This window comes from Prosopis cineraria, unplaced genomic scaffold, assembly GCF_029017545.1.
Source record: "Prosopis cineraria cultivar Desert tree isolate PC_DT_omini unplaced genomic scaffold, ASM2901754v1 PC8, whole genome shotgun sequence".
Lineage (NCBI taxonomy): Eukaryota > Viridiplantae > Streptophyta > Magnoliopsida > Fabales > Fabaceae > Prosopis > Prosopis cineraria.
Window position 1 is genome coordinate 12,918,958 of NW_026555339.1, and position 24,590 is coordinate 12,943,547.

Below are 24,590 nucleotides of genomic sequence, written 5' to 3' on the forward strand. Positions count from 1 at the left end.
GTACTTACTTGAAATTAAAATGATGAGGAAAAATTACCAGGATATCCCTATTGAAAGGTAGTTTATTAATAGAAGTTGTTTATTTGCTTACATACTACTACTTATTACTCTACATTAAGATATTCATTGTGTTATTATCTATTGTTTATCCATTACTTTCAATTGATTTCATTTCAAATATTATTATCATGTTAATACAAATTGTTTGTTTCCTTACCGTTTGCTGTTTATTACCTTACATTACATTGTTCATTGCTTTATTATTTATTATTTATCCATTACTTTCAAATTGTTACATTCCTAATATTGTCATCATACTAACACAAATTATTCATTTCTCTACTCTCTGTTGTCCATTACCTTAAATTACATTATTCATTGCTCTACTGTCTATTGTTAGTTGATAGTGTAATTGAGAGGGGATGAGAGACAATCAAGCAAGTTTCCTCAAATTTTATTGTAGTACCTTTGGATTGCAGTAAATTTGTAGAGTTTGTGAGGTTTTCTTTTTTACTAACAACGGTCAAGAGGTATTATTAAAAAATTTTAAATTTATATGGCCAATTTTTTTAATAATATTATAATATAAACTCAATATATAGTTATACACTAATAAGACTGCTCAACCAAAAAATAATACAAACTCTTCGAAAATTTTATTCGTTGAATTCGAAAAAGCATTGACCTGTTAATTTCGTTCATCATTTTTTAATCACGATAACTTTTTCTGTTAAGCTAAAAGTAAAAAAGGGTAAAACACTTAAAAAGGGAAAACAAATTTATTTAAAAAAAACATACATCCAGCACCACCAAAACTATTGCACTGAAAATGAATCGACGATTATTATATTCACAGATAAATAAAGAGTAGTCAAAGTCAGAAGTTGATGTAATACTAGAACGTACTTGTTAAGACTATTTGTTCACAATCACATATAGTAAACTTCTTCTTCTTGTGTCTCTGGGCGTGCAAAGTAGAAAGCGATTGAAGATATTAAAGCAGTACATGAAATGGTAATCTTAATTTATGTGAAAATGAAGGATACAAAAATTGGACGACAATTATCACAAATATTAATCGGATCCACCACCGTAACAGCAGAGTCTTGATTGTCATCATCTATGGCTTCGCATTATTGTCATTCCTCCCACCGACTGTGCAAATACGAGAAAAATTGCAATCTCAAAATCAATTTACAATAAGCATTTCCCATATGTAAAAAAAAACATTTCATAACTATAATAGTGCCAAAACTTAATTATATATGAACTACATCTTTTCAAAAAGAAATTGGAAGAATGAGGGAGTATATAAATAAATTCAAAAGTAAAAATGAACAAAAAAATTTGAAGTTGCGCAGAATAACTAGAAAGATATCGCACCAGTCACCAGGGAAGAGAAAAAGCTCTCATGCTATCAAATATGCATGCCTGCGTATGGAGGTTTTAATAGCTGCGTATGTGGTTTCGGAGAACATGGGGCAATCCTCAACATTAAGATCTACTAGCTCTGGAAGTAGGCTGTTGTAGAACCATTCCTCTTGGATTTCAACTTCACAACTAAAAACTCCCTCCAGCTCAGAGCACTGTGTTATGTTTAGATAAGTCAATGATGGAAGATGTTGAGTAGAGGGCAGATAGGGGAAGAGCCATTTCAACTTTCTGCATTTAATGACATCAAGCATTTCAAGTTTTGGGAAGCAACAGCAGGAAGAAGAGGATGCATTTGGAAAGTGAGGCTCTGATGACATTATTTCCTCCAACTCTTCACATTCTGATATGTATAGCCTCCACAAACATGGAAGGCTTCTGACGACAGTGTTGGAAAAGATACACTTCAATTTCTTGCATCCTTTCACCTTTAACGTCTCAAGATTTTGGAAGCTGATGAAAGTGGGACCCTCCCATACACACACGAGGTTGGTTGAATCTATCAAATCCAAGGATTCTACTCTTGAGGTCAAGATCATCCCTTTTTCTTCATCTACAGGCAATTGTTTTCTAACATCTGCTATAGGTTGGAATTTTGAATTTTCTGTAGAAACCTGCGAGAACTGCAACTTCAATTAACAAAAAGAATAATTTATTCACATCAATTAACTTTAATTCTAAAAGTTTTTATTTCTACCTAGGTTTAAAAAGATGATTCAGTATATTGAAAATAGACATTAAAGAATACCGACCAAATTTTATACACATATTGACATGTGTTTATATCAATGTGTGATTGTTGCAGGGAAAACAGAAATCAATTTCTAATTAGTTTAGTTTACTATAAAATAATTTTTCATCAAAATATTTCTAATCACGCATCTAGTATATTTTGATTTTTTTTTTTAGTGTCCCTACATCTCATCGTAACTCGAAAGTTTTCTATTTTGAAAATCACTTAATTTTTGAAAAAAATATATTTTGTGAGTTTTTATGATATTTGTTTAAAACTTTTGAAAATAACCAAAAATTAAAAAAAAGTATATTTCTGATTTTTTTTTTTCAAGAAGCTACCTTGAGTAGTTTTTAAAATAATCTGGTGCAACATATGAAAGAGCATATTTTAAAAATGCAGGATACAAGAAGATATTATAAAATTTAAAAATAATTGAATAATGAATCATTTTAATAAAAAAGTAAATCAAGAAAAATATTACAAAATTTAAAACTAAATGAACTAATAATTACTTTTTTATTATTGTAAACAAGCATAAAATATTAGCTAGCAAAATGGTATATATGATTCCAATCCACATATTATTCCATCTCATTTTGAAGACACTAATCAACATAATATGGAATATTCTTTCTTACCGATATTGTTCCCAATTGTTGAAGAGCCGATTTCAAACTTGAATCATGAAATTTGGGGCAGTTGTCTATGTAGATGTCACTCAGTTGCACCTGAATCTGCATCCCTTGACAAACACTGATGAAATTTGGTAAATTTTCAAGATTCATCTTCTTTAGGCTTGAAAGCATAATGTTCTCACTATAGTTGGCTTCATCTTCACCACCATGTCCAAAAATAACCTCCAATTCCTCACAATCAGATAAGGAAAGGGAACATAATTTGGGAAGGCTGTTATGGACAATGGTGCTTATTGAGAATAAAAACTTTAATTTCTTGCATTTAATCATTTTTAAGGAATGGAGATATTGGAAGCTTAACACTTGTGTGGGAACAAGACCTCCTAGCATTTGTTCTTTCGATCTCAACATTTTTGAGTCATTGGTTTCTTTTTGGTCATCATCTTCTTGGTAGTCATCTCCCATGACTTGAAACTCATGATTAACTTCAGGACTTTGAATATCAAGTTCTCCAACATTTAAAATAGGGAGTGGAAGATTAAGAGCTTCATTATCATTTAATTGGCTCCATTTCAATGCATACTTCCTTTCAAGTCTCTGTATCCATCAAAGATCAAAGGAGCAGGGAAAGTATTATTAGTTCCTTGAAAAGATAAAGAAAAGAAAAAGAGATCAAATTAACCGATATCTTCATTTTATCTTTAATTTGGTTGCTTGACTTGTATATGCAGGAATATAAGATGCTTTCGTAACTATTTTGTGTATATTAAACTAGAATCATGTTAAAACAAAGAAATATATAATGCATTGCATAGATGAAAGTTTTTCGCTCTCCAACTCCTGCTGTTAGAACTTAGAACAATCATTGATGATGATGATTGTCACATATAAAATATTATATCAAATGAACAATTTACCTCTTATATTGGCAGCACTAAAATAGTCTCTAGTTGATAAACTAAACCTTAGTTTTTCTGACATGTTCCATGTATATCAAATAAGATGAAAAATATATGCAAAACGGAAAGAAAAATTATGTGAAAAGAGAAACATATAAAGAACTACCGAGGAACATGTATGTATCTATGTATGTATGTAGAATTGTAGATATCTAGTCAATATTTGTGTGAAATTAGCTTAAAACTTTTTTAGCCAATTAAGCATTGGACCAGATGAAATTAGTTTAAATTAACAAAACATTATTCCAAAAAAAAACCAAAAATTTTTTTTTAAGAAAACTGAAAACATTAAATATTCACATAGCGTCAAATAAATTAATATACTGCAAACTAAAACAGAGACAAGATTTTCGGTATGGAAAAGGAAGCATATAGAGAATCACAAGTGTAAAGTATTACATACCTCTTTAAGCCGCCTAATAGTTGCACTCGTGATTGGCATAAATTTTGGGCATTCATGAACCTCGACTTTGCGAAATTCCCGTGTCTGCAACGTAAACCCTTGGCCAACATTAACAAGTCTTGGAAGACTCCAAAGTTAACAAATAATATAAGGCAAGACGCAAAGAACAATTATTTCCATTAGTTTTTAGATTGATTGATTTAGATTTAAATTTTGATTTGAATTTAAAATCTTAAATTTAAAGTTCACGCATTTAAATTTCCTTGTTTGGATGGAATAAAAAATTTTAAACTCAAAGACAACAAAAAAAAAAAAAGGAAGATGTGAAGTGAAAAGATGAGGAAAATAAGAGATAAGAGCGGCTGACATTTCAGGTAACATTAAGTTTTTTAAAAGAAAAAATGTTAGGGATTTTAGTAGTGAGGATATCACAGTAAATTGACTGTCATTTAATCCCTCATTTTATTTATAATTTAAACAGTTTTTCACAGTATATTTGATTTTGACTCCTATACGTTATTTTGTGTAGTTTTTCATATAACAATCCCGTATCAGTCAGAATTTTGAACAACTTTTGCATTGTCACTTAGCTTTTCTAAAAATTAATTGATACAATGCAAGCGTTATTGGCTTAATTATTAGAAAGGATATTGATGGCATAAGAAATGGTGAAAATAATTTATGAAGCTACTCAAATATAATCTGATGCATTAGATGAGAGAGAATATTTTAAAAATACATATATCATAAAATTTTGAAAGAATTGAATAATAAATTATTTTAATAAAACAAAAATCACGGAAGATTTCATAAAATTTAAAATTAAACAAACTAATAATCACTTTTTTCATTATTTTAACTGAACATAAAATCATGTTTAATTACTTTATATAAAACCCTCTACAAAATAAATTTCTCTTTATAAAATCTCTAAACTACTTAAAAGTCACTTATTTTTTAATCTTAAATAAAAAGATCATTAATTTATGCACTTGCAGCTAGCAAAATGGTACATATGATTCCAATCCACATATTATTCCATGTCATTTTGAAGACTCTAATCAACATGATATAGAATATTCTTTCTTACCGAAATTGTTCCCAATTGTTGAAGAGCCCATCCCAAACTTGAATCATGAAATTTGGCGCAGTTCCGTATGCGGATCTCACTCAGTTGCATCTGAATTTGCATCCCTTGACAAACATTGATGAAATTTGGCAAATTTTCAAGCTCTATCTCCCTCAAGCTTGAAAGCACAATTTTCCCACTGTAGTTGGCTGCATCTTCACTACTGTCTCCAAAAATCACCTCTAATTGATCAGCCCCATTTACACGCAAAGAGTGTAGTTGTGGAAAACTAGTGGACATGGATATAGGGAAGAGTCTTATGAGCTTGTCGCACCTCTGAACCTTCAACTGTCCTAGTTTTGGGAAGTGAACTTGATCATTAGACATGACCTGATGTTCCTCGTTATCTTGAATTATTTCCTCCAATTCCTCACAGTCACGTAAAGTCAGGGAACTCAAATTGGAAAGGCTGTTATGAACAATGGTTCTTATTGAGAATAAAAATTTCAACTTTTTGCATCGAACCATTTCTAAGGAATGGAGATATTGAAAGCTCAAAACTTGGGTGGGAACAAGACCTCCAAGCATGCGTTGTTCCGATCTCAACATTTCTGAATCCTTGGTTTCTTCTTGGTCATCATCACCCATGACTTGAACCTCATCATCAACTTCAGGACTTTGAATATCAAGTTCTCCAACATTTAAAACAGGGAGTGGAAGATTGTGAGCTTCATTATTATTTAATTGGCTCCATTTCAACACATACTTCCTTTTAAGTCTCTGTATCCATCAAAGATCAAAGGAGGGGGGAAAGTATTATTAGTTCCTTCAAAAGATAAGGAAAAGAAAAAGAAATCAAATTAACCAGCATATTCATTTTATATTTAATTTGGCAGCTTAAATTTGCACACGCAAGAATATAAGATGTTTCCGTCATTATTTTGTGTATATTTACTAAACTAGAAATATGGAATGCATTGCATGGATGAAAATTTTCTGCTCTCCAGCTTCTGTTGTTAGAACTTGGACCAATAATTGATAATGATTATTGTCACGTAAATTATTATATTATAAGAACAATTAAAATCTTCTATTGGCAGCACAAAAATAGTCTCTAATCGATAAGCTCAACCTCAACTCGTCTTGCGCGTTCTATGTACATATAATAGGATGAAAATATATGTAAAAGGGAAAGAAAAATTACGTGAAGATAGAAACATATAAAAAAATACAAAGGACAATTGTATTAACATGTGCGTGTGCAGATATCTAGTGAATATGCATGTGAAAGTAACGAATTCATTGGACCAGATGAAATTAGCTTAAATTAACAAAACATTAAAAACAAACTTTTTTTCAAGAAAACCGAAAACATTAAATATTCACACAGAGTCAATTAAATTAATATACTGCAAAATAAAACAGAGACATGATTTGCGGTAGGGAAAAGGAAGCATATAGAGAATCACAAGTGTAAAGTATTACATACCCCAAGAAACCACCTAATAGTTGCACTCATAATTGGCATAAATTTTGGGCATTCATGAACCTCGAATTTGCGAAATTCCCCTGTCTGCAACGTAAACCCTTGGCAAACATTAACAAGTCTTGGAAGACTCCAAAGTTAACAAATAATATAAGGCAAGACGCAAAGAACAATTATTTCCATTCGTTTTTAGATTGATTGATTTAGATTTAAATTTTGATTTGAATTTAAAATCTTAAATTTAAAATTCATACATTTAAATTTCTTTGTTTGGATGGAATAAAAAATTTTAAACTCAAAGACAACAACAACAACAACAAAAAGCAAGATGTGAAATGAAAAGATGAGGAAAATAAGAGATAAGAGTGGCTTAGATTTCAAATGACATTAAGTTTTTTTAAAAGAAAAAATGTTAGGGATTTTAGTAGTGAGGATATCACAGTAAATTGATTGTCATTTAATCCCTCATTTTATTTATAATTTAAACAGTTTTTCACAGTAAATTTGATTTTGACTCCTATATGTTATTTTGTGTAGTTTTTCATATAACAATCCCGTATCAGTCAGAATTTTGAACAACTTTTGCATTGTCACTTAGCTTTTCGAAAAATTAATTGATACAATGCAAGCGTTATTGGCTTAATTATTAGAAAGGATATTGATAGCATAAAAAATGATGAAAATAATTTATGAAGCTACTCAAATATAATCTGATGCATTCGACGAGAGAGAATCTTTTAAAAATACATGATACACAAATATATCATAAAATTTTAAAACAATTGAATAATAAATTATTTTAATAAAACAAAAATCAATGAAGATTTCATAAAATTTAAAATTAAACAAACTAATAATCACTTTTCATTATTCTAACTGAACATAAAATCATGTTTAATTACTTTATATAAAAACCTCTACAAAATAAATCTCTTTCTATAAAATCTCTAAACTATTTAAAAGTCACTTATTTTTTAATCTTAAACAAAAAGATCATTAATTTATGCACTTCCAGCCAGCAAAATGGTACATATGATTCCAATCCACATATTATTCCATGTCATTTGAAGACTCTAATCAACATGATATAGAATATTCTTTCTTACCGAAATTGTTCCCAATTGTTGAAGAGCCCATCCCAAACTTGAATCATGAAATTTGGCGCAGTTCCGTATGCGGATCTCACTCAGTTGCATCTGAATTTGCATCCCTTGACAAACATTGATGAAATTTGGCAAATTTTCAAGCTCTATCTCCCTCAAGCTTGAAAGCACAATTTTCCCACTGTAGTTGGCTGCATCTTCACTACTGTCTCCAAAAATCACCTCTAATTGATCAGCCCCATTTACACGCAAAGAGTGTAGTTGTGGAAAACTAGTGGACATGGATATAGGGAAGAGTCTTATGAGCTTGTCGCACCTCTGAACCTTCAACTGTCCTAGTTTTGGGAAGTGAACTTGATCATTAGACATGACCTGATGTTCCTCGTTATCTTGAATTATTTCCTCCAATTCCTCACAGTCACGTAAAGTCAGGGAACTCAAATTGGAAAGGCTGTTATGAACAATGGTTCTTATTGAGAATAAAAATTTCAACTTTTTGCATCGAACCATTTCTAAGGAATGGAGATATTGAAAGCTCAAAACTTGGGTGGGAACAAGACCTCCAAGCATGCGTTGTTCCGATCTCAACATTTCTGAATCCTTGGTTTCTTCTTGGTCATCATCACCCATGACTTGAACCTCATCATCAACTTCAGGACTTTGAATATCAAGTTCTCCAACATTTAAAACAGGGAGTGGAAGATTGTGAGCTTCATTATTATTTAATTGGCTCCATTTCAACACATACTTCCTTTTAAGTCTCTGTATCCATCAAAGATCAAAGGAGGGGGGAAAGTATTATTAGTTCCTTCAAAAGATAAGGAAAAGAAAAAGAAATCAAATTAACCAGCATATTCATTTTATATTTAATTTGGCAGCTTAAATTTGCACACGCAAGAATATAAGATGTTTCCGTCATTATTTTGTGTACATTTACTAAACTAGAAATATGGAATGCATTGCATGGATGAAAGTTTTCTGCTCTCCAGCTTCTGTTCTTAGAACTTGGACCAATAATTGATAATGATTATTGTCACGTAAATTATTATATTATAAGAACAACTAACATCTTCTATTGGCAGCACTAAAATAGTCTCTAATCGATAAGCTCAACCTCAATTAGTCTTGCGCGTTCTATGTACATATAATAGGATGAAAATACATGTAAAAAGGAAAGAAAAATTACGTGAAAATAGAAACACATAAATAAAGAAATACAAAGGAATATTATATTAACATGTGCGTGTGCAGATATCTAGCGCATATGCATGTGAAAGTAATGAATTCATTGGACCAGATGAAATTAGCTTAAATTAACAAAACATTATTCCAAAAAAAAAACCCAAAACTTTTTTTCAAGAAAACCCAAAACATTAAATATTCACATAGCGTCAATTAAATTAATATACTGCAAAATAAAACAGAGACCAGATTTGCGGTATGGAAAAGGAAGCATATAGAGAATCACAAGCGTAAAGTATTACATACCTCTTTAGTCCACCTCCTAATAGTTGCACTCGTGATTGGCATAAATTTTGGGCATTCATGAATGTAGACGAGGCAAAATTCCCCTCTCTGCAGCTTAAACCATTGGCGAACATTAACAAGTCTTGGAAGCTTTACAAGTGTTACTTGTTTCAAGTTTGGGAACATAACCTCCATTTCATTGTCAATGTCATGATCTTCAATATTAGAGCATCTGAAAATTTCTTCCAACTGAGAAGAATTTGATATGGTCAAAGTGCTTAGTTGTGGAAGCATCGAGGTAGCAACCTTGATCACGAAAGATAAAACGAATTTCAGCTTGTTGCACCTTTCGATTTCCAAATAACTCAATTTCGGCAGACAAGCTTCAGTTATGGATACATTCTTCTCATTTTCTTCATTTCCTAGAAAAATTGCCTCCAATTCTTCACATTCAGACATGGTTACCTTATCTAACATCGGAAGACTTTGACAAATATGAGTAGAGAACACAAATTTCAATCTTGCACATCTTTTCAAAGTTAAAGATTTAAGGTATTGAAATGTTGGAATATGTTCTTCAATCCCAGTCTGACAGAAGAAATTGGATTCTACTGCACAATTATGAAGATCAATCTTTTCAATAACTGCCAGTGGCTTGTATTCTTCATTCCTCAAATGAAGGCCCTTAAATTCCTGCCATTCCTTGGTGAAAGAGGGGAGGAAAGGGAAGAAAAGAAAACAAAAACCATTAACACATTTCTTTAAAAACAACAAATCAGGATTTATTAAAAATTTATGCGTGCACTTGTAGTATTCTAGCATAGACTCAGTATCCACTTTTAGGCAATTTAAACAAAAAAAAAAAAAAAAGCCGTATATCAATAAATTTCACGATAAAGTTAAGGAAAAAAGTATGATGATGGGCCCACAAGAGTGAATTTTTTGTGGGCCATAAAAATGATAAATAAATTGAATGACCAAATATTAAATAACAACATATAATTGTTTGATTATCCGTGCATTAAAATATTTTGCAATGACGGCGGTGGTGGAGTACAAGGACAAATTGGAGCACCAAATTAAGAGTGATAGCAAATAATGTAAGGAAAGATACAGAACAATTACTTCTATTAGTATTTAGATTGATGGACTTTGATTTCGATTTTCATTCGCATTTAAAATTTCTTCATATGTGTTTTTAAAAACTTAAAAAAAAAAATCTTACTTCTATTAGTATTTTAATTCCTTTGTTTGGCTAGTATAAAAAAATTTTAAATTCAAAAATAACAAAAAAAAAAGATGTGAAATGAAAAGATGAGGAGAATAAGAGGTTAGAGTGGCTAACATTTCAAATAACATTTAAGTTTTTTTTAAGGAAAAAATTTAGGCATTTTAGAAATGAGGATATCAAAGTAAATTGATTGTCATTTAGTCCCTTATTTTATTTATAAGTGAAATAGTTTTTCATAGTAAATTTGAATTCTATATGTCATTTTGTGAAGTTTTTCTAAAAATTAATAGATATAATACAAGTGTTGGCAGCATAATTATTGCAAAGGATATCGATAGTTTAAGAAATGACGAAATGGAGCATAATGTACATTCTTTGTTGATATTGGTAATTTTATGTTCACTTGCATAATATGCGGAGCACTTCTAAACCAAAAGCAAAATGAGTTAAAATAAAATGATAGATGACGTTTGACATTTTCTTGACATCGAGATAGTAGGCTTTTTATGAATGCAAATTTATGGGTCATTTTCTTATTTCATTTCTCATTCTAAATAACAAAATGCGAATGAGTAAGTACAAATTAATAGACTAGATCATCACTTAAAATAAATTGACATGAACACTGCTACTTTGTTATATCACGCATGCTTAAAAAAACCCATAATTATGCAAACAAGGATATTTAAAACAACTTTAGTTCTTTTAAATATTGTATAAAAATAAAATTAAAGCATCAAAGAGTAAATGCATACCATATTTGGACAATCCTGGCAGACTACTTCCTTAATAGATGGGCACCTTAGATGATACCTTTCTGAGCAAATCCTGACAAGATTTGGAAGATTTTGTAGTAAGAGATGTTCCAAGCAAGGGAGCTCTATCAAAGTCTCAATTTGAGCACGCAATGCTTGTTCTTCCTCTCCCTCTAATACATTCTTCAATTCACTACACTCCTTTATCTCGAGCTTCTTTAGGGACAACAGAGTGCGAGCAACAGAGACAAGGAACACGGGGAGCAACTGAGGGCATTTGGATATACTTAGACTTTCAAGCTGTTGGAACAAGCTAAGACGAGAAGGACCACGGCATAGTTGTTTTAGATTAGCCATATCCTTCAATTTCAACTCCTTCAATTTTAACTCATCCAATTTTGGGACAACCACATTGTTACAAAGAGTAGTTTCATCAATAATGCAATCTATCTCTGAACAGCATTCAAGATGGAGTTTAGTTAATTCATTCATGCCTCCCACAGCTTGAACTACATTAGGAATGAAAGTTTTGCAGCCTCCTTGAAGCTTGTAAAAATAAACTGAAGTTGCTCTTTGCACAAGATCCTTAATTATTTCACCTAAGATGGAGATATTTAGCTTACCCAAGCATAAAGATTGTGTGCCTTCATTCCAAAATTCGACGTCATAGCCATGATCCCCCATGTCTAACTTGTACCTTTTCAATTTCGCCAAAGTATAGTCATGGCAACTTTTGCCTTTTGGATGCGGAGAATGTGGATAAACATACAACTCTTCTAGCTGCAAACAACTCCCTAATACTTCATAACAACACTCATCTATTTTACACTTTGATAAATCCAGCAACTTCAACTTCTTTAATTTTTCAATTCCATTTGGAAGTTTTTCAAATTTACTACCTTGCAAGTCAAGAATTTCAAGTCTTGTAAGGCTTACCACAAAAGAGATGTCACCTAAATCCCAACATCGCAACCTCAAAGTCCGAAGATTAGACAATTGTTGGATTGATTGAGGCTTTACCATCAATGAGGGAAGACTATATCCTTTGTTAATAATAGCCACAACCTTGAGTCCTTTGGCACCTTCAAATGAAGCATGTGATAAATCCAAGGATAAGGTTGAATGTAACAGTAGAATCTCAAGTTTTGGAGCATTCAATTGAGAAGGAAATTGAAGTGATTCCTTGTGATGATACCATGAGCCTATTGCATAGCAATCTTTTACCACATCATCATCAAGAAATTCTTCCAGTTCTTTTGTACAATTTACCTTGATGGCACAATCCTGATTAGATGCTATCCATAATGCTACATCACGAACCACGTCATGCATTGTCAATTGTCTTTCCCCTCTAAAATTTGGAGAATACATCAATAATGAGGAGTCAACAAGAATTTCTATGGCTGTTGCAACATAGCTCCTTGCTATTTCAAATGAGTCTACATCTTTGCAAAGGTCCAACCCTACTCCATATCTAAAAAGGTCTTCAATGACAATTTTATGATCTTCAGGAAACATTGCACACATCAAGAATAATGACTTGGCTTCTTTGGATTTCAAATAACTGTAACTTAGTTCGAGACAAGCAAAAGCATCTCTCACACTTTTATCCTCATGGTCTATTGGTTTTGAATGCTTCAACTTGTGCAGTACCACCTTCATCTCATCAAGTCCTTTTGCTTTCAGGCAAGTTCCAACAGCTACAATTGCAATGGGAAGTCCTTTACATTCCTTAGCAACTTCCCGTGCCACGACTTCTTTAGCACCAGCATCAACATTAGCATGAGTTTGAAATAGTGTCCAAGCTTCATCTTCTTTTAAGATGTCTAACCGAATTATATTTCCACAATTCATCAATGTACATACCTCTTTTCGGCGTGTGGTTAGGACAATTTTGCAATTTCTTTGATGATTTCCCCCAAAGAGAATCCCTATATCCTCAAGATTTAGCTTACCCCATACATCATCCAATATTATCAAAATCCGTTCTCCACTTTGTAATCTTTCTGCTATTCTTTGTGCCCTTCCAATTTCAGATTTTTCCTTCAAGTCAAGTCCAAACATGTCAGCAATTTCACCTTGAACTTTTCTGATTTCCAGGTTTTGAGAAATTGTAATCTTCACAACTCGATCAAATAGCTTTGATTCTTTGGCTTCCTTCCCTACTTCTGTCACCAAGGTGGTTTTCCCTGAACCGCCCATGCCCCATAGCCCAACTATGGAATTGCCATCATCTTTCAATGCCTCCAGCAGATCATCAAAAGCCCTTTGCGTAGAGTTGAAGAACGTAAAATTGGGAGAAGAGTGATACTCTATACCTGGGATAATAGTAGGATGAGAAAATGGATTAAGATTACCACTTTCCGTATTTAGCACTACCATCCTTTGAGTTATCTTGGCCAACTCTTTGCAAAGACAATATCTCCTCCAAATAGGACACCACCTTTTAAAGCAGCCATTGTTGACCTTTAGTTTTTCCTCCAAATTCTCCAAGTCTGCTATGAGGCTCTGCACATCATCCATCCACTTGTTAACCACACCATCAATCCTCTCAGTCTTGTTGATGGCCTCTTGAACACGTGCTTGCACCCTCTCTTGTGTGAGCATGAGCTTCTCCTTTTTTATCCTGACATTTTTGGTGATTTTGCCGACACAGAACAAATATTCCAGCTGCTGTAAAGTTGGATCCACCAAATATTCAGCAAGTTTTGCTGCCACAGATACTCCCACCTCTGCCATTTTGAATTAATAGCAACCTGAAAGAGAGTCATTCATCATCGTCGAATGATTATTTCAAAATTTCATTTTGAAGAACTGAGGCATCTTTCAAAATTATATAAAAGAATGACTTTTTTACACTCGAGTAAAACAAGAAAAATCAATTGTTCTTGTACAACCTTCTTGCTCCGGTATCTTGCTTGTTTTTCACCCAGCCATGTTAAGAGATTAGAGTAACTTCATTTAATGTTTTCTTTCTAACAGATCGACCAAAAGGTGAAGTAAAGAAGAAAAAATGTAGTCTACAAATGATAGCAGCAATTATTTGGAACTAACAAGCTACTCATACTTTGAGAATTGAGAGCAATCACATATATGTATGGAAAAACAAAAAGAAACATAGTGGGGAAAAGACAGAAAAAGAAAAATCTGAAAGAAGAAAGCGATTCGGGAGAGATCTTGCTTCATTCATACCTAATAAGATGAACTTCCACTTGCAAAATTTCAAAGAGTGAGATGAACAGAATTGCTCTGCGATGACCAAAATTTCGCTTGAGATGAGTCGTCAACTTAGTTGGAACTTGAGGGTTCAGGAGTCAGTACCTAGTTAAGATGTTGCAGGCTTTGACCAGTAGGTGGGTGGTGTACATTTTCTATTTCCAAAAATTCAAAAGTGAAAAGGCAATCTTATGATGCATTTTTTTACTTTCCAAACGTTCGATGTATTTGTATTTGAAATTGAAATTTCAGATTTTCATAACGTTTTAATGTTATAAATTAGATTGTATCGTTTTAAAAAAATTAAAAAAAATATTATATAAAAAATAAATGTAAAATTTTAAATATTCTTAAATTTATAATTTAAGAGCTAATTTATTCTTTTACTCAAAAAATTTACCATAATTTAAAACAAAAAAAAAAGTTATCTTTTTTAAAAGCAATAAAATTAAAATAGAAGGATGGGTTTTCGTTTAAAAAAAAAAAAAAGAAAGAAGAAAGGAAAGAAGGGCGTGCCATTTAAAAGTGGATTTTTTTTACCTCAAAAGAAAAGTAACTAATTTTTTTTCTTTTTATTTGAAGGTATGATTGTGAAGGATAACTGCACTAAAAAAAAAAGTTTGATGTCATCTCGTTTTATAGCGTATCAAGCACCAAAACTACTCTTGTAAAGGAATGAGTTATGGGCACCTTATCAGAGATGAGATTTGAATCATTTAAATTTTAATTTAAATAATTAAAAATTAAAAAATTTTTATTATATTTATTAAAATAAAAAATTATAAAATAATTTTACTAAATTTTTTATTTTAAATTTGGTCTATATTTAATTTATAAAGTCTAATTTAATATTAAAATTTTTATAATTGATATATATTGATTATTCAAATATGCTCTAAATAATTAATTATAAAATCTTTTGAATTATAAAAAGTCAGATTAAAGATAAAAATTTATTAAAATTATTTTATAATTTTTTATTTTAATAAATATAATGTAAAAATATATAATAATATTTTAAATTTAAATTATTCAGATTAAAATTTAAATAATTTAAATTTCATCTTAAATATGAGCAGTAAAGAGATACGCTGCCCCCTTACCAAGGAGGGTGCTTACTTTAGTTTCTAAAGTTTATGGAACCAAAAAAAGAAAATGAAATTGGAACTGAAAAAGTTAAAAAGAAATGACGCGTTCCAGCTGGTTGTTGTCCGGTTTTTGGGTGCAAGTCAGACTGTACTGTTTCAGGGTTTGGACCCCACAACACTGCAATCCTTCGTAAAAGGCAATCTCATTGCTGTGTGAAATTTCTGAGACATTTTTCTGGGATATGTGTGTTTAAAAATACTCAATTTGTTTAAAAATGTAATATATTTTTTAAAAAATTAAATATTTAAAAATATAAAATATTTTTAATTTTTTAATGTGTAATTATTTTTTTAAAAATATCTCTATTAATAATAATTTTATATTTATTATAGAATATTTAATAAAAATAAATATAAAAAAATAGGGTTAGTTTGAAAATAAATTAAAAGGTAAATCAAATCATAGACTTATTATGATTGCACATGGGGTTAATGGTGGTGAAGCTAATGGAAGGAGCCTGTTTAAATATCATGCAGCCTGGGCATTAGAGGAAGGTTTTGGGGACTTAGTCAAGAATGCCTAGTCTAGCAAATCATAGCTTGACGGTCTTACTTCTTTTCAACAGGAGGCTGATGAGTGGAATCATAAAACTCTTGGAAACATTCCGAAACAGAAAAGGAAAATTATTGGGAGGTTAGAAGGTATTGACAGATCAAGACTTTCAAGGAATAGGACTAGTCTTTTCCGTATCGAACAAAAGCTTTGGACCAAATACCAGAAATTCACAGCCCAGGAAGAGTTAATTTGGTTCCAAAAAGCTCGTTGCAAGTGGCTTCAATGGGGGAATAAAAATTCTAAATTTTTTTATGCCTCGATCAAAGCACGGCGCGGGCGCAATAATATAGATGCTCTTCAAAATGAACATGGAGAGTGGATTCCAAATCAGTATGTCCTACAGAACATCGCAAGTGACTTCTTCCATAAACTATATTCCTCTGAAACTACCTCTCATTCTGTCACATCTTGGCCTACAAACTTTCCTCCTCTTTCAGATATTCAGATTTATGAAATTCAACAAGAGGTATCTGACACTAAAATTAAAAATGTGGCTTTCTCCATTGGTGCCTTTGAAGCCCCAAGGCCAGATGGTATTTCTGCGCATTTGTTCCATACCCAATAGAATGTCCTAGGTTCTCGAATATACCAGTTTGTTAAAGAGGTCTTTTTTAACCTAGATAAGATTAAGGAATACAACCAGACCAATATTGTGCTTATCCCTAAAGTTGATTTTCCTAATTCCTTAAAGGACTTCCAACCTATCTCTTTGTGTAATGTTTGCCTCAAGATAGTGACCAAAATTCTTGCCAACGGACTATGTGTGCACCTTGACCATTTAATCTTACCTAACCAATGCAACTTCATTCGTCGGCACAACAGTGACAACGTTATCCTGGCACAGGAGGCTCTTCATACTATGAGGTATAAATATGGACAGAAAGGGTATATGGCTTTGAAGATTGATCTAGAAAAAGCCTACGATCATCTAGAATGGTCTTTTATAGAGGACACTCTTACAAGCTTGGGTCTGGGACCTTCCTTTATCAACATAATAATGAAGTGTGTCTTTACAACCACTATGAGGGTCCTTTAAAACGGGACAAAAACTAAAGCTTTCTCTCCAACAAGAGAAATACAACAGGGCAATCCTCTAAGTCCATATCTGTTCGTCTTATGTATGGAAAGACTAGGACAACTAATTCAAAGAGAATGTAATAATAGAAGATGGAAACCTATCAAATTCAGTGTCAATAGTCCCCACCTTTCACACCTCTTTTTCACCGATGACCTTATCCTTTTTGTGAAGCCTCCACTTCTCAAGTAGCTCTTATAAGGGATGTTTTACACAAGTTTTGTCTTGTCTTGGGGCATCAAGCTAATTTACTGAAATCTAAGATCTTTGTTTTCAAAAATGTCCATTTTAATAGAAGGTTGGAGCTCAGCCACATATTGGGTATTGGCCTTACTGCAGATTTAGGGAAATACTTAAGTATTCTGCTAATTCATAAACAGTCACTAAAATAATGTTCTCACCCATCCTCACAAAAGTTCATTAACGTCTTTCCTCCTGGTAGAGCATATTCCTAATCATAGCAGGGAAAACTACCCTGATTAAGGCCGTTCTATCTGCTATGTCCTCGTATCACATGCAAACAAATCTCTTACCATCTGGGGTGTTGAAGGAGATAAAGAAACTCTATCGAAGCTTTCTTTGGAGTCAACAACCAGAAAAAAGGAAAATCCATCTGATCGCTTAGGATACCGTGAAACGGACTAAACCAAAAGGAGGGCTAGGCATTAAAGATCTTAAACGCCAGAACACTGCATTCATTATGAAACTCTGTTGGGCCTTAATCACAAAACCATCTGTGATGTGGGTTAAATGCCTGAGGACCAAATATAAGTGTGGGGAGAACGAAATGCCTTCTGTCATCAGAAAGACGAGGTTATCTGCAACTTAGCGCAACATTTGCAATGTATGGGAAACTTTCAAAATGGGTATGGGTTGGAAAATCAATAACGGGTGAAATACCAAGTTTTGGTGGGATCTTTGGTTGCCTCTAGACCAACCTCTAATCCACTATGTAACACGTAATGAGAGTAGCTTGAATCCTATTGATGCTGTTGCTGATTTTGTGTTGCCCTCTAGAATATAGGATATAAACAAATGCCTTCTATTTCTCCCACGAGAGGTTGTTAATAAAATTCTTAATGTTCGTGTATCAATGGGAAATAACCCGGATGTGTTTTGTTGGCAGGAATCTGGAGATGGCTCTTTCTCTGTGAAGTTGGCTTATCAGTTTATCCATCATCCTGATAGAGGCTTGACTAATAACTTCCTAAAAAACCTCTGGCACTGGCCCCTTCCAGAAAGGATTAAATTCTTCCTATGGCAAGCTTCCTAAGAGAGGATTCTCACTAATTCTCTAAGAGTGAAAAGGGGTTTAGCCGAGAGAAACACTTGTGTTTTTTAGTGTAACTGTGAAGAGAGTGTTATCTATATCTTGAGGGATTGCTGTGAGGCTAAAATTTTTTGGAACCATTTACTTAACCACAATCTCTCTTCTATGTTTTTTGACATGAGTTTACAGGGTTGGCTTAAGAACAACATGACAAACTCTTTTGGAAATGAAACTTTTAGCAAATGGCCATGGTTCAAAGTTTTCAGTCATACTTGCTAGCTACTTTGGAAAGCTAGGCATAAAAAAGCTAAGGAAGACAAATATACAAGACGTCTAGACTTGAAATTCCAGTGCCTTTACAAGCTAAGGAAGTTTGTAGTGCAGGGAAAATACAAACGAAATATTCCAATGTGAGGGTTCCAACCTCACCCGCTGGACCCCGCCGCCAGGTAATACTCTTAGAATGGATGTCAATGGTTCTGTTGACAACCAAAGGCATGCGGTATGTGGAGGAGTCATACGTGACAAAAAGGGAAACTGGGTTCTGGGCTTTAAATGCTCGCTAGGGTTTTTACCTAGTGTATTAGATAAAATTCAAGTTCTGGTCTTGAAGTTTGCCAACGGTTTAATCTTAATCATGTTACCATCTGCTCGAACGCTGCTAAGGCTATATCTCTTCTTAGAACCGGTGTTTATGATAACCACCCAATGTGTGCTAAAATCAATTCAGCAAGAGACTTCCTATCCTCCAACTTCAATGTCAGACTAGTTTTGCTAGGCGTGAAACAAATAGGGTTGTGGACTGTTTGGCCAAGAATGCTCACTTGGAAAGTGATAATCTGATCGTGTTGGCAAATGTTCTTGCTAAATGCAGCGATCTAGTTCTTGTGGATAAGCTACAGTTTGCTTAGTTCGATTTGGGTTTATTTCCTTTCTAACTTTACTTAACTGTTTGTTTCTCCTTCAGGCTTTAGCCTATCGTATCTATTAAAAAAAATACTCGGTTTATTTAAAAATGTAATATATTTTTTAAAGAATCAAATATTTAAAAATATAAAATATTTTTAATCTTTTAATGTGTAGTTGTAATTTTTTTAAAAGTATCTCTATTAATAATAATTTATATTTATTATAGAATATTTAATAGGGATAAATATAAAAATATAGGGTTAGTTTGAAAGTAGGTAATTACTTTATTGAGGAATAAAATTTAATTAAAAATACCTTACATTTTTAAATGGAGGGAGTATAATGTTCTTCCAAGATGAAATTATTATTATTTTTAAAGTGTTCCTATTAAGTAAATAATTTTATATTTATTTTAAAATAAAATATTTTATTAAATAAAAATAAATATGAAAAATATCATTAATTTGAAATTAAAGTAATTATTTTATTAAAAGTAAGATTTGGTGCAAAAAATATTTTAATAGATGAAGTATTTTTTTGCATTAACTTCGTCGGTGCTTAAAGTGGCTGGCAAGGATATGTAATTAGTACTTTCTCCATTTAAAAATGTAAGATATTTTTTGAGGAGTTGAATATTTAAAAATGTAAGGCATTTTTAATATTTTGAGGTGTAATTATTGCCTTTTTTTTAAAAGTGTCCCTATTGATAATGGCTTTATATTTATTCTAGGGTGTTTAATAGGAGTAAATATGAAAAAATAAAGTTAGTTGAAAAGTAGGTAACTACTTTATTGGGAGTGAGATTCGATTAAAAATGCCTTATATTTTTTAGCAGAAGGAATATATTTGTATTTATATTTTGTATAATTGAAAAAATTAATTCTTAAATTATAAATCCAAAAATATTTAGGATTTTTAATTTATGTTTTGTATAATATTTTTCAATTTTAATCATTAATTGATCATAAAATAATTTAAGAATATTAAAAATTATTATAAATATTCTAAAAATTATAGATAAGGGCCAAAAAAAATTAAGAAAATTTTATTGATTCTTCTTTATAATTTTTGAAATTATTTTCTTATCAATCAATAGTCAAAATTAAATTATATTAACAGTGAGATCAAATTGTATCATTTTCAAAAATTAAAGAGAAATTACATTAAAAATAAATTTAGAATCTTAAACACTTACCTTTTATTAAACATAATTAGTTCACTGCTTTCTATCTTAATTTTAAGATAAATTTAATGAACTTTGTGATTATTAAAAAAATGGAGTTATTTCTTTACAGTTGTTAAAAAAATATATAACTTCTCAATTTTACTCTTTTTTACTATCAATACCATAATAAATTACTATTTAGGAACTAAAGTTCTCACAAATAATTTGTTACAATTATCAACATAAAAACTAAGCTAGTAAGCCAATAAAAACCATAAGTTTTTTTTGGCCAAAATATAAAACCGTAAGTTATTGTAAACATAATTAAACTCTAAATAAATAAACAAGAGATAAAATTGAAAAAAAAAAAATAACTGCTTCAATTTTGCCCTAGACTCCATCTAGCCTTTAATATAAATAGTACTTACATCTTTAAAATTGTAAAAAAAATATAAATTTTCAATTTCATTTTATTTTAATTAATAATCATAATAAATTATTTTCTAGAAATTCAAACAATAATAAATTAACAAAAGATAAAATATCAATAATTAAAATTTTAAAATTTATCTTATATTCTTTCAGTCCTCTTTATAAGTCATTTATATCAACTTCATCAATACCAATATAAAAAGATACGAAGAATAAAAGTGTATAAAATTTTAAATATGCTCTGATAAATTAAAAAAGTAATATCATTAATTTTTTCTCTTTCATGATGGATAATTTTAAAAATATTTTTAAATACTATCTAAAAAGCTATATCATGATTTATAAATAAAATTAAGTGAATTTTTTAAAATGTGATTTATAAATAAAATTTAAGAGAATATTAAATATGAAAAAAATATTAAGGATGATAAAACTTTTAAAAGTTTTTCTTATATAATTAGCACACGAGAGAAGAGAGTAGATATTCCATGTTTATTAAAACAAAATCTGAAGACAGCCAATATTGTAAGATGAAATTTGGTTATTGATAAAAAAATATATAGTTTTATGAGTGTAGAGATATTAAGTTTCCTGAAAATAGAAAAGGAGAAAAAAGGCTTGTGGGGGGACAAGGCACGGCGTTTCAGCTAGCCACAGTCCTTTATCAATCTTTATTAGAAGTGAATGCAAAAAGATTCTTGAAAATGACCCTTCTTTGTTTCTTCACTGTCACGTTTCGCTCCTTGCACTTTCGTTTTCTTTTTCTTTTTCTTTTTCTTTTTGAATAAAATTAGAGCCCTTCATTCATGAAAGAATGTGCCCGAGAAAGAAGCCTATATACAAACGAAACGTAAAGTGAAAAACAACAAACCAAATCAAATTATTATTTTACTTGAATGATCACAAAAATTTAAATAAAATTTTATCTTTTATTTTTTTTAGTATCATCCTTGTAAATATTTTTAAATAAGAATTTTTGAGTCTCTTTTTTTAAAATTGAGACTAAGATCCAATGTAAAAATATGAAAAAATTAATCTTTTAATCCTCTAACTATTAATTCACTTGTAATTTAATCCCTCAATTATAACTCATTGTGACTCAGTCCTTCAACTATGATTCAGTCCTTCAACTTTTGAATCACTTACAAATTAGTCCCTGAACTTTTGTTAATTTTTTTTCATATTAGCTTATATCTCACATCAATGAGTAAGAAGAGGGTATTTTAGAATAATATATGAGCATTTTTTATCCCTCTTATTTGATAAGAATTTTTTTTAAAAGAATAAAAAATAAAGACCAAATTATAAGTGAATCAAAAGTTGAGGAACTGAGTCGCAGCGAATTATAGTTGAGAAGCTGAGTCGCAGCGAGTTATAGTTGAGGGACTGAGTTACAAGTGAGTTAAAAGTTGAACGATTAAAAGATTAATTTTTTCTAAAAATATTGAATAAGTTGATGCATTGTGAGTTTTGTAAACCTGAAAATAAATGACCTTTGATTAAAATTGATGGGAAAGTATTAGATGATTTGTTTTTTTATACTTGATAACTTTCTTTACACCAACAAATGGTAAAGGATACTTAGTGATCTTTTAAAAAATAATTTATGATTAAATTTATATCTTTAGCTTAAAAAAATACTCCCTTAAATTTCATTTATAAGGCACATTTGATTTTATTTATAAGTTATAGTATAATTTTTTTGGTAATATTAAAAAGATATTTTTAGAATTATCTTTCATGAGAGATAAAAAGTGACATAAGATCACTTTCTAAATTTGTTATATACAAGTATATTTAAACTTTTACATACTTTTATTTCTTGCTTTTTTTATATTAGTATTAATAAAATTTATAAAAATGATTTATAAAGAAAATTAAAATAGTCGTTATTTGCTGAGTGCTGTGTCATGTTTTTTGGTTAAAATTTTATCAGCCTCACATAAAAAGTTAAAGTCCCTAGAGTAAAAATTCACAACATCTTTTGCAACACCTCTCATTAAGGTGCTGCATGCTTTATTTTGTAAAAGTTAAAAAGTGTATTTCACAACATCTTATATTATAAGTTATTTAATATTTCTGAAAAAATAATTAATGGCGAAATTCGCACTTGATCTTTTTAAAAAGGCAAAAGTCAGGACCCAGGACCGAAAGGACGGACAGCAGATGCTTTATGGGACAGGACACGACGCTACAGGCTCAGGGCTAGACCTTGTCCCTTCTAACATGCTTTCTTTGAATTCGAAAGTTAATGCAAAAGGAGCCTTCGTTACTTTTTTTCCCCACCCCCCCCCTTAAAAAAGGATTCAATTCATTAAAATAAAATAAAATATATAATAATCTTATGCAAATAAGTTTGTGTGTGTTTGGATAGGGGAAAAAATTCCCTCCAAAATCGATTTCTTCAGTCAATTAGCCAAACGGTCAGAAAAGGTGAAAATTGATTTTGACCCCCATACGCGCGTTTTCCCGTAAACTACTTCGATCAGCTTTTTGATAAACGTTTGTAAAAAATGTTGGGGAAAATTACAAAAACAGGCCCAGGAAAAAATTACAAAGAAAACACATAATTTAATAAAAATAAAATTAAACTCTCTTCTTTTTCCTTAATAAAATTTAAACTTTGTATATTTAAAAAATTAATATTTGATATTTAAAAATTAAATTATATAGTAATTTATATAGGTAAAAATTAATTTTGATTAAATTATCCAAATATCTTTAATTCTATTAAAATCAATTTTAGAAAAATAGTATCCAAATAGATTGCGTTATAACATAATCAATTATGATTAAAATTTACCACTTAGTCAATTATTTTCATAATCTATTATACCCAACTGAAATCTAAACGGACCCTTTAAATGGGGGTTTTGAATTCGAAAGGATATCACCCAACAAAAATAGAAAATAAGATTAAAAAAAGTGCTGAAAGAAACTACTCTGTTTAAAAATATAAAATATTTTTTAAGAATTAAATATTTAAAAATATAAATATTTTAAATATTTTAAAATATAATCATTGTATTTTTTTAAAAGTATACATATTGATGAATGACTTTATATTTATTATAGAGTATTTAATAAGGGTAAATATAGAAAGATAGAATTAGTTTAAAAGTAAATAATTATTTTATTAAGAAGGGTGAGATTTGATTAAAAATATCTTACATTTTTTAACAAAAGGAATATTTATACCTCTTAATTATTGTGGTGCAATTTTTTTTAATCGTTTGAAAATAGTGAAATTTTTACTATTAGTTCACTTAGAAATTATAAAAATTGATTCATAAAATTACACACAAATATATATAAAAATTAGTATCAATTAAATCTCATAAATTACATATAAATTATAGAATATAAATGTTATTTCTTGCTCATGTAAAATTTTAAAATATAATTTTGATCCACCATTATTTTAGAGACTTAATTAATATTAATTTTTTATAAAATTTTTATTTACAAATTCATGGGTCTTTTTTTATAATTTTTATATTTTTTTGTAAATTTTGTAATTAACTAATGACCTAAGTTAACGCTT

At 30.5% G+C, this 24,590-nt stretch overlaps 1 protein-coding gene across 2 annotated transcripts; it reads right to left on the reverse strand.

The window, feature by feature from the left end:
• Nucleotides 1–824: 824 nt before the first annotated feature.
• On the reverse strand, nucleotides 825–14,589 carry LOC129317821 (uncharacterized). Of its 2 annotated transcripts, none has more exons than XM_054962207.1 (10): nucleotides 14,468–14,589; nucleotides 11,276–14,031; nucleotides 9,311–9,991; nucleotides 7,826–8,584; nucleotides 6,723–6,806; nucleotides 5,255–6,013; nucleotides 4,165–4,248; nucleotides 2,806–3,399; nucleotides 1,384–2,045; nucleotides 825–1,155 (listed from the first exon to the last, which is right to left on the reverse strand). In XM_054962207.1, exons 2-9 carry the CDS (start codon nucleotides 14,012–14,014, stop codon nucleotides 1,410–1,412), a joined length of 6,336 nt encoding a protein of 2,111 aa, XP_054818182.1. In that variant the 5' UTR covers nucleotides 14,015–14,031; nucleotides 14,468–14,589; the 3' UTR covers nucleotides 825–1,155; nucleotides 1,384–1,409. The 2 variants fall into 2 exon arrangements, with proteins under 2 accessions (XP_054818182.1, XP_054818181.1); XM_054962206.1 differs by having other exon boundaries at nucleotides 1,384–2,054.
• Between the last annotated feature and the right edge of the window lie 10,001 nt (nucleotides 14,590–24,590).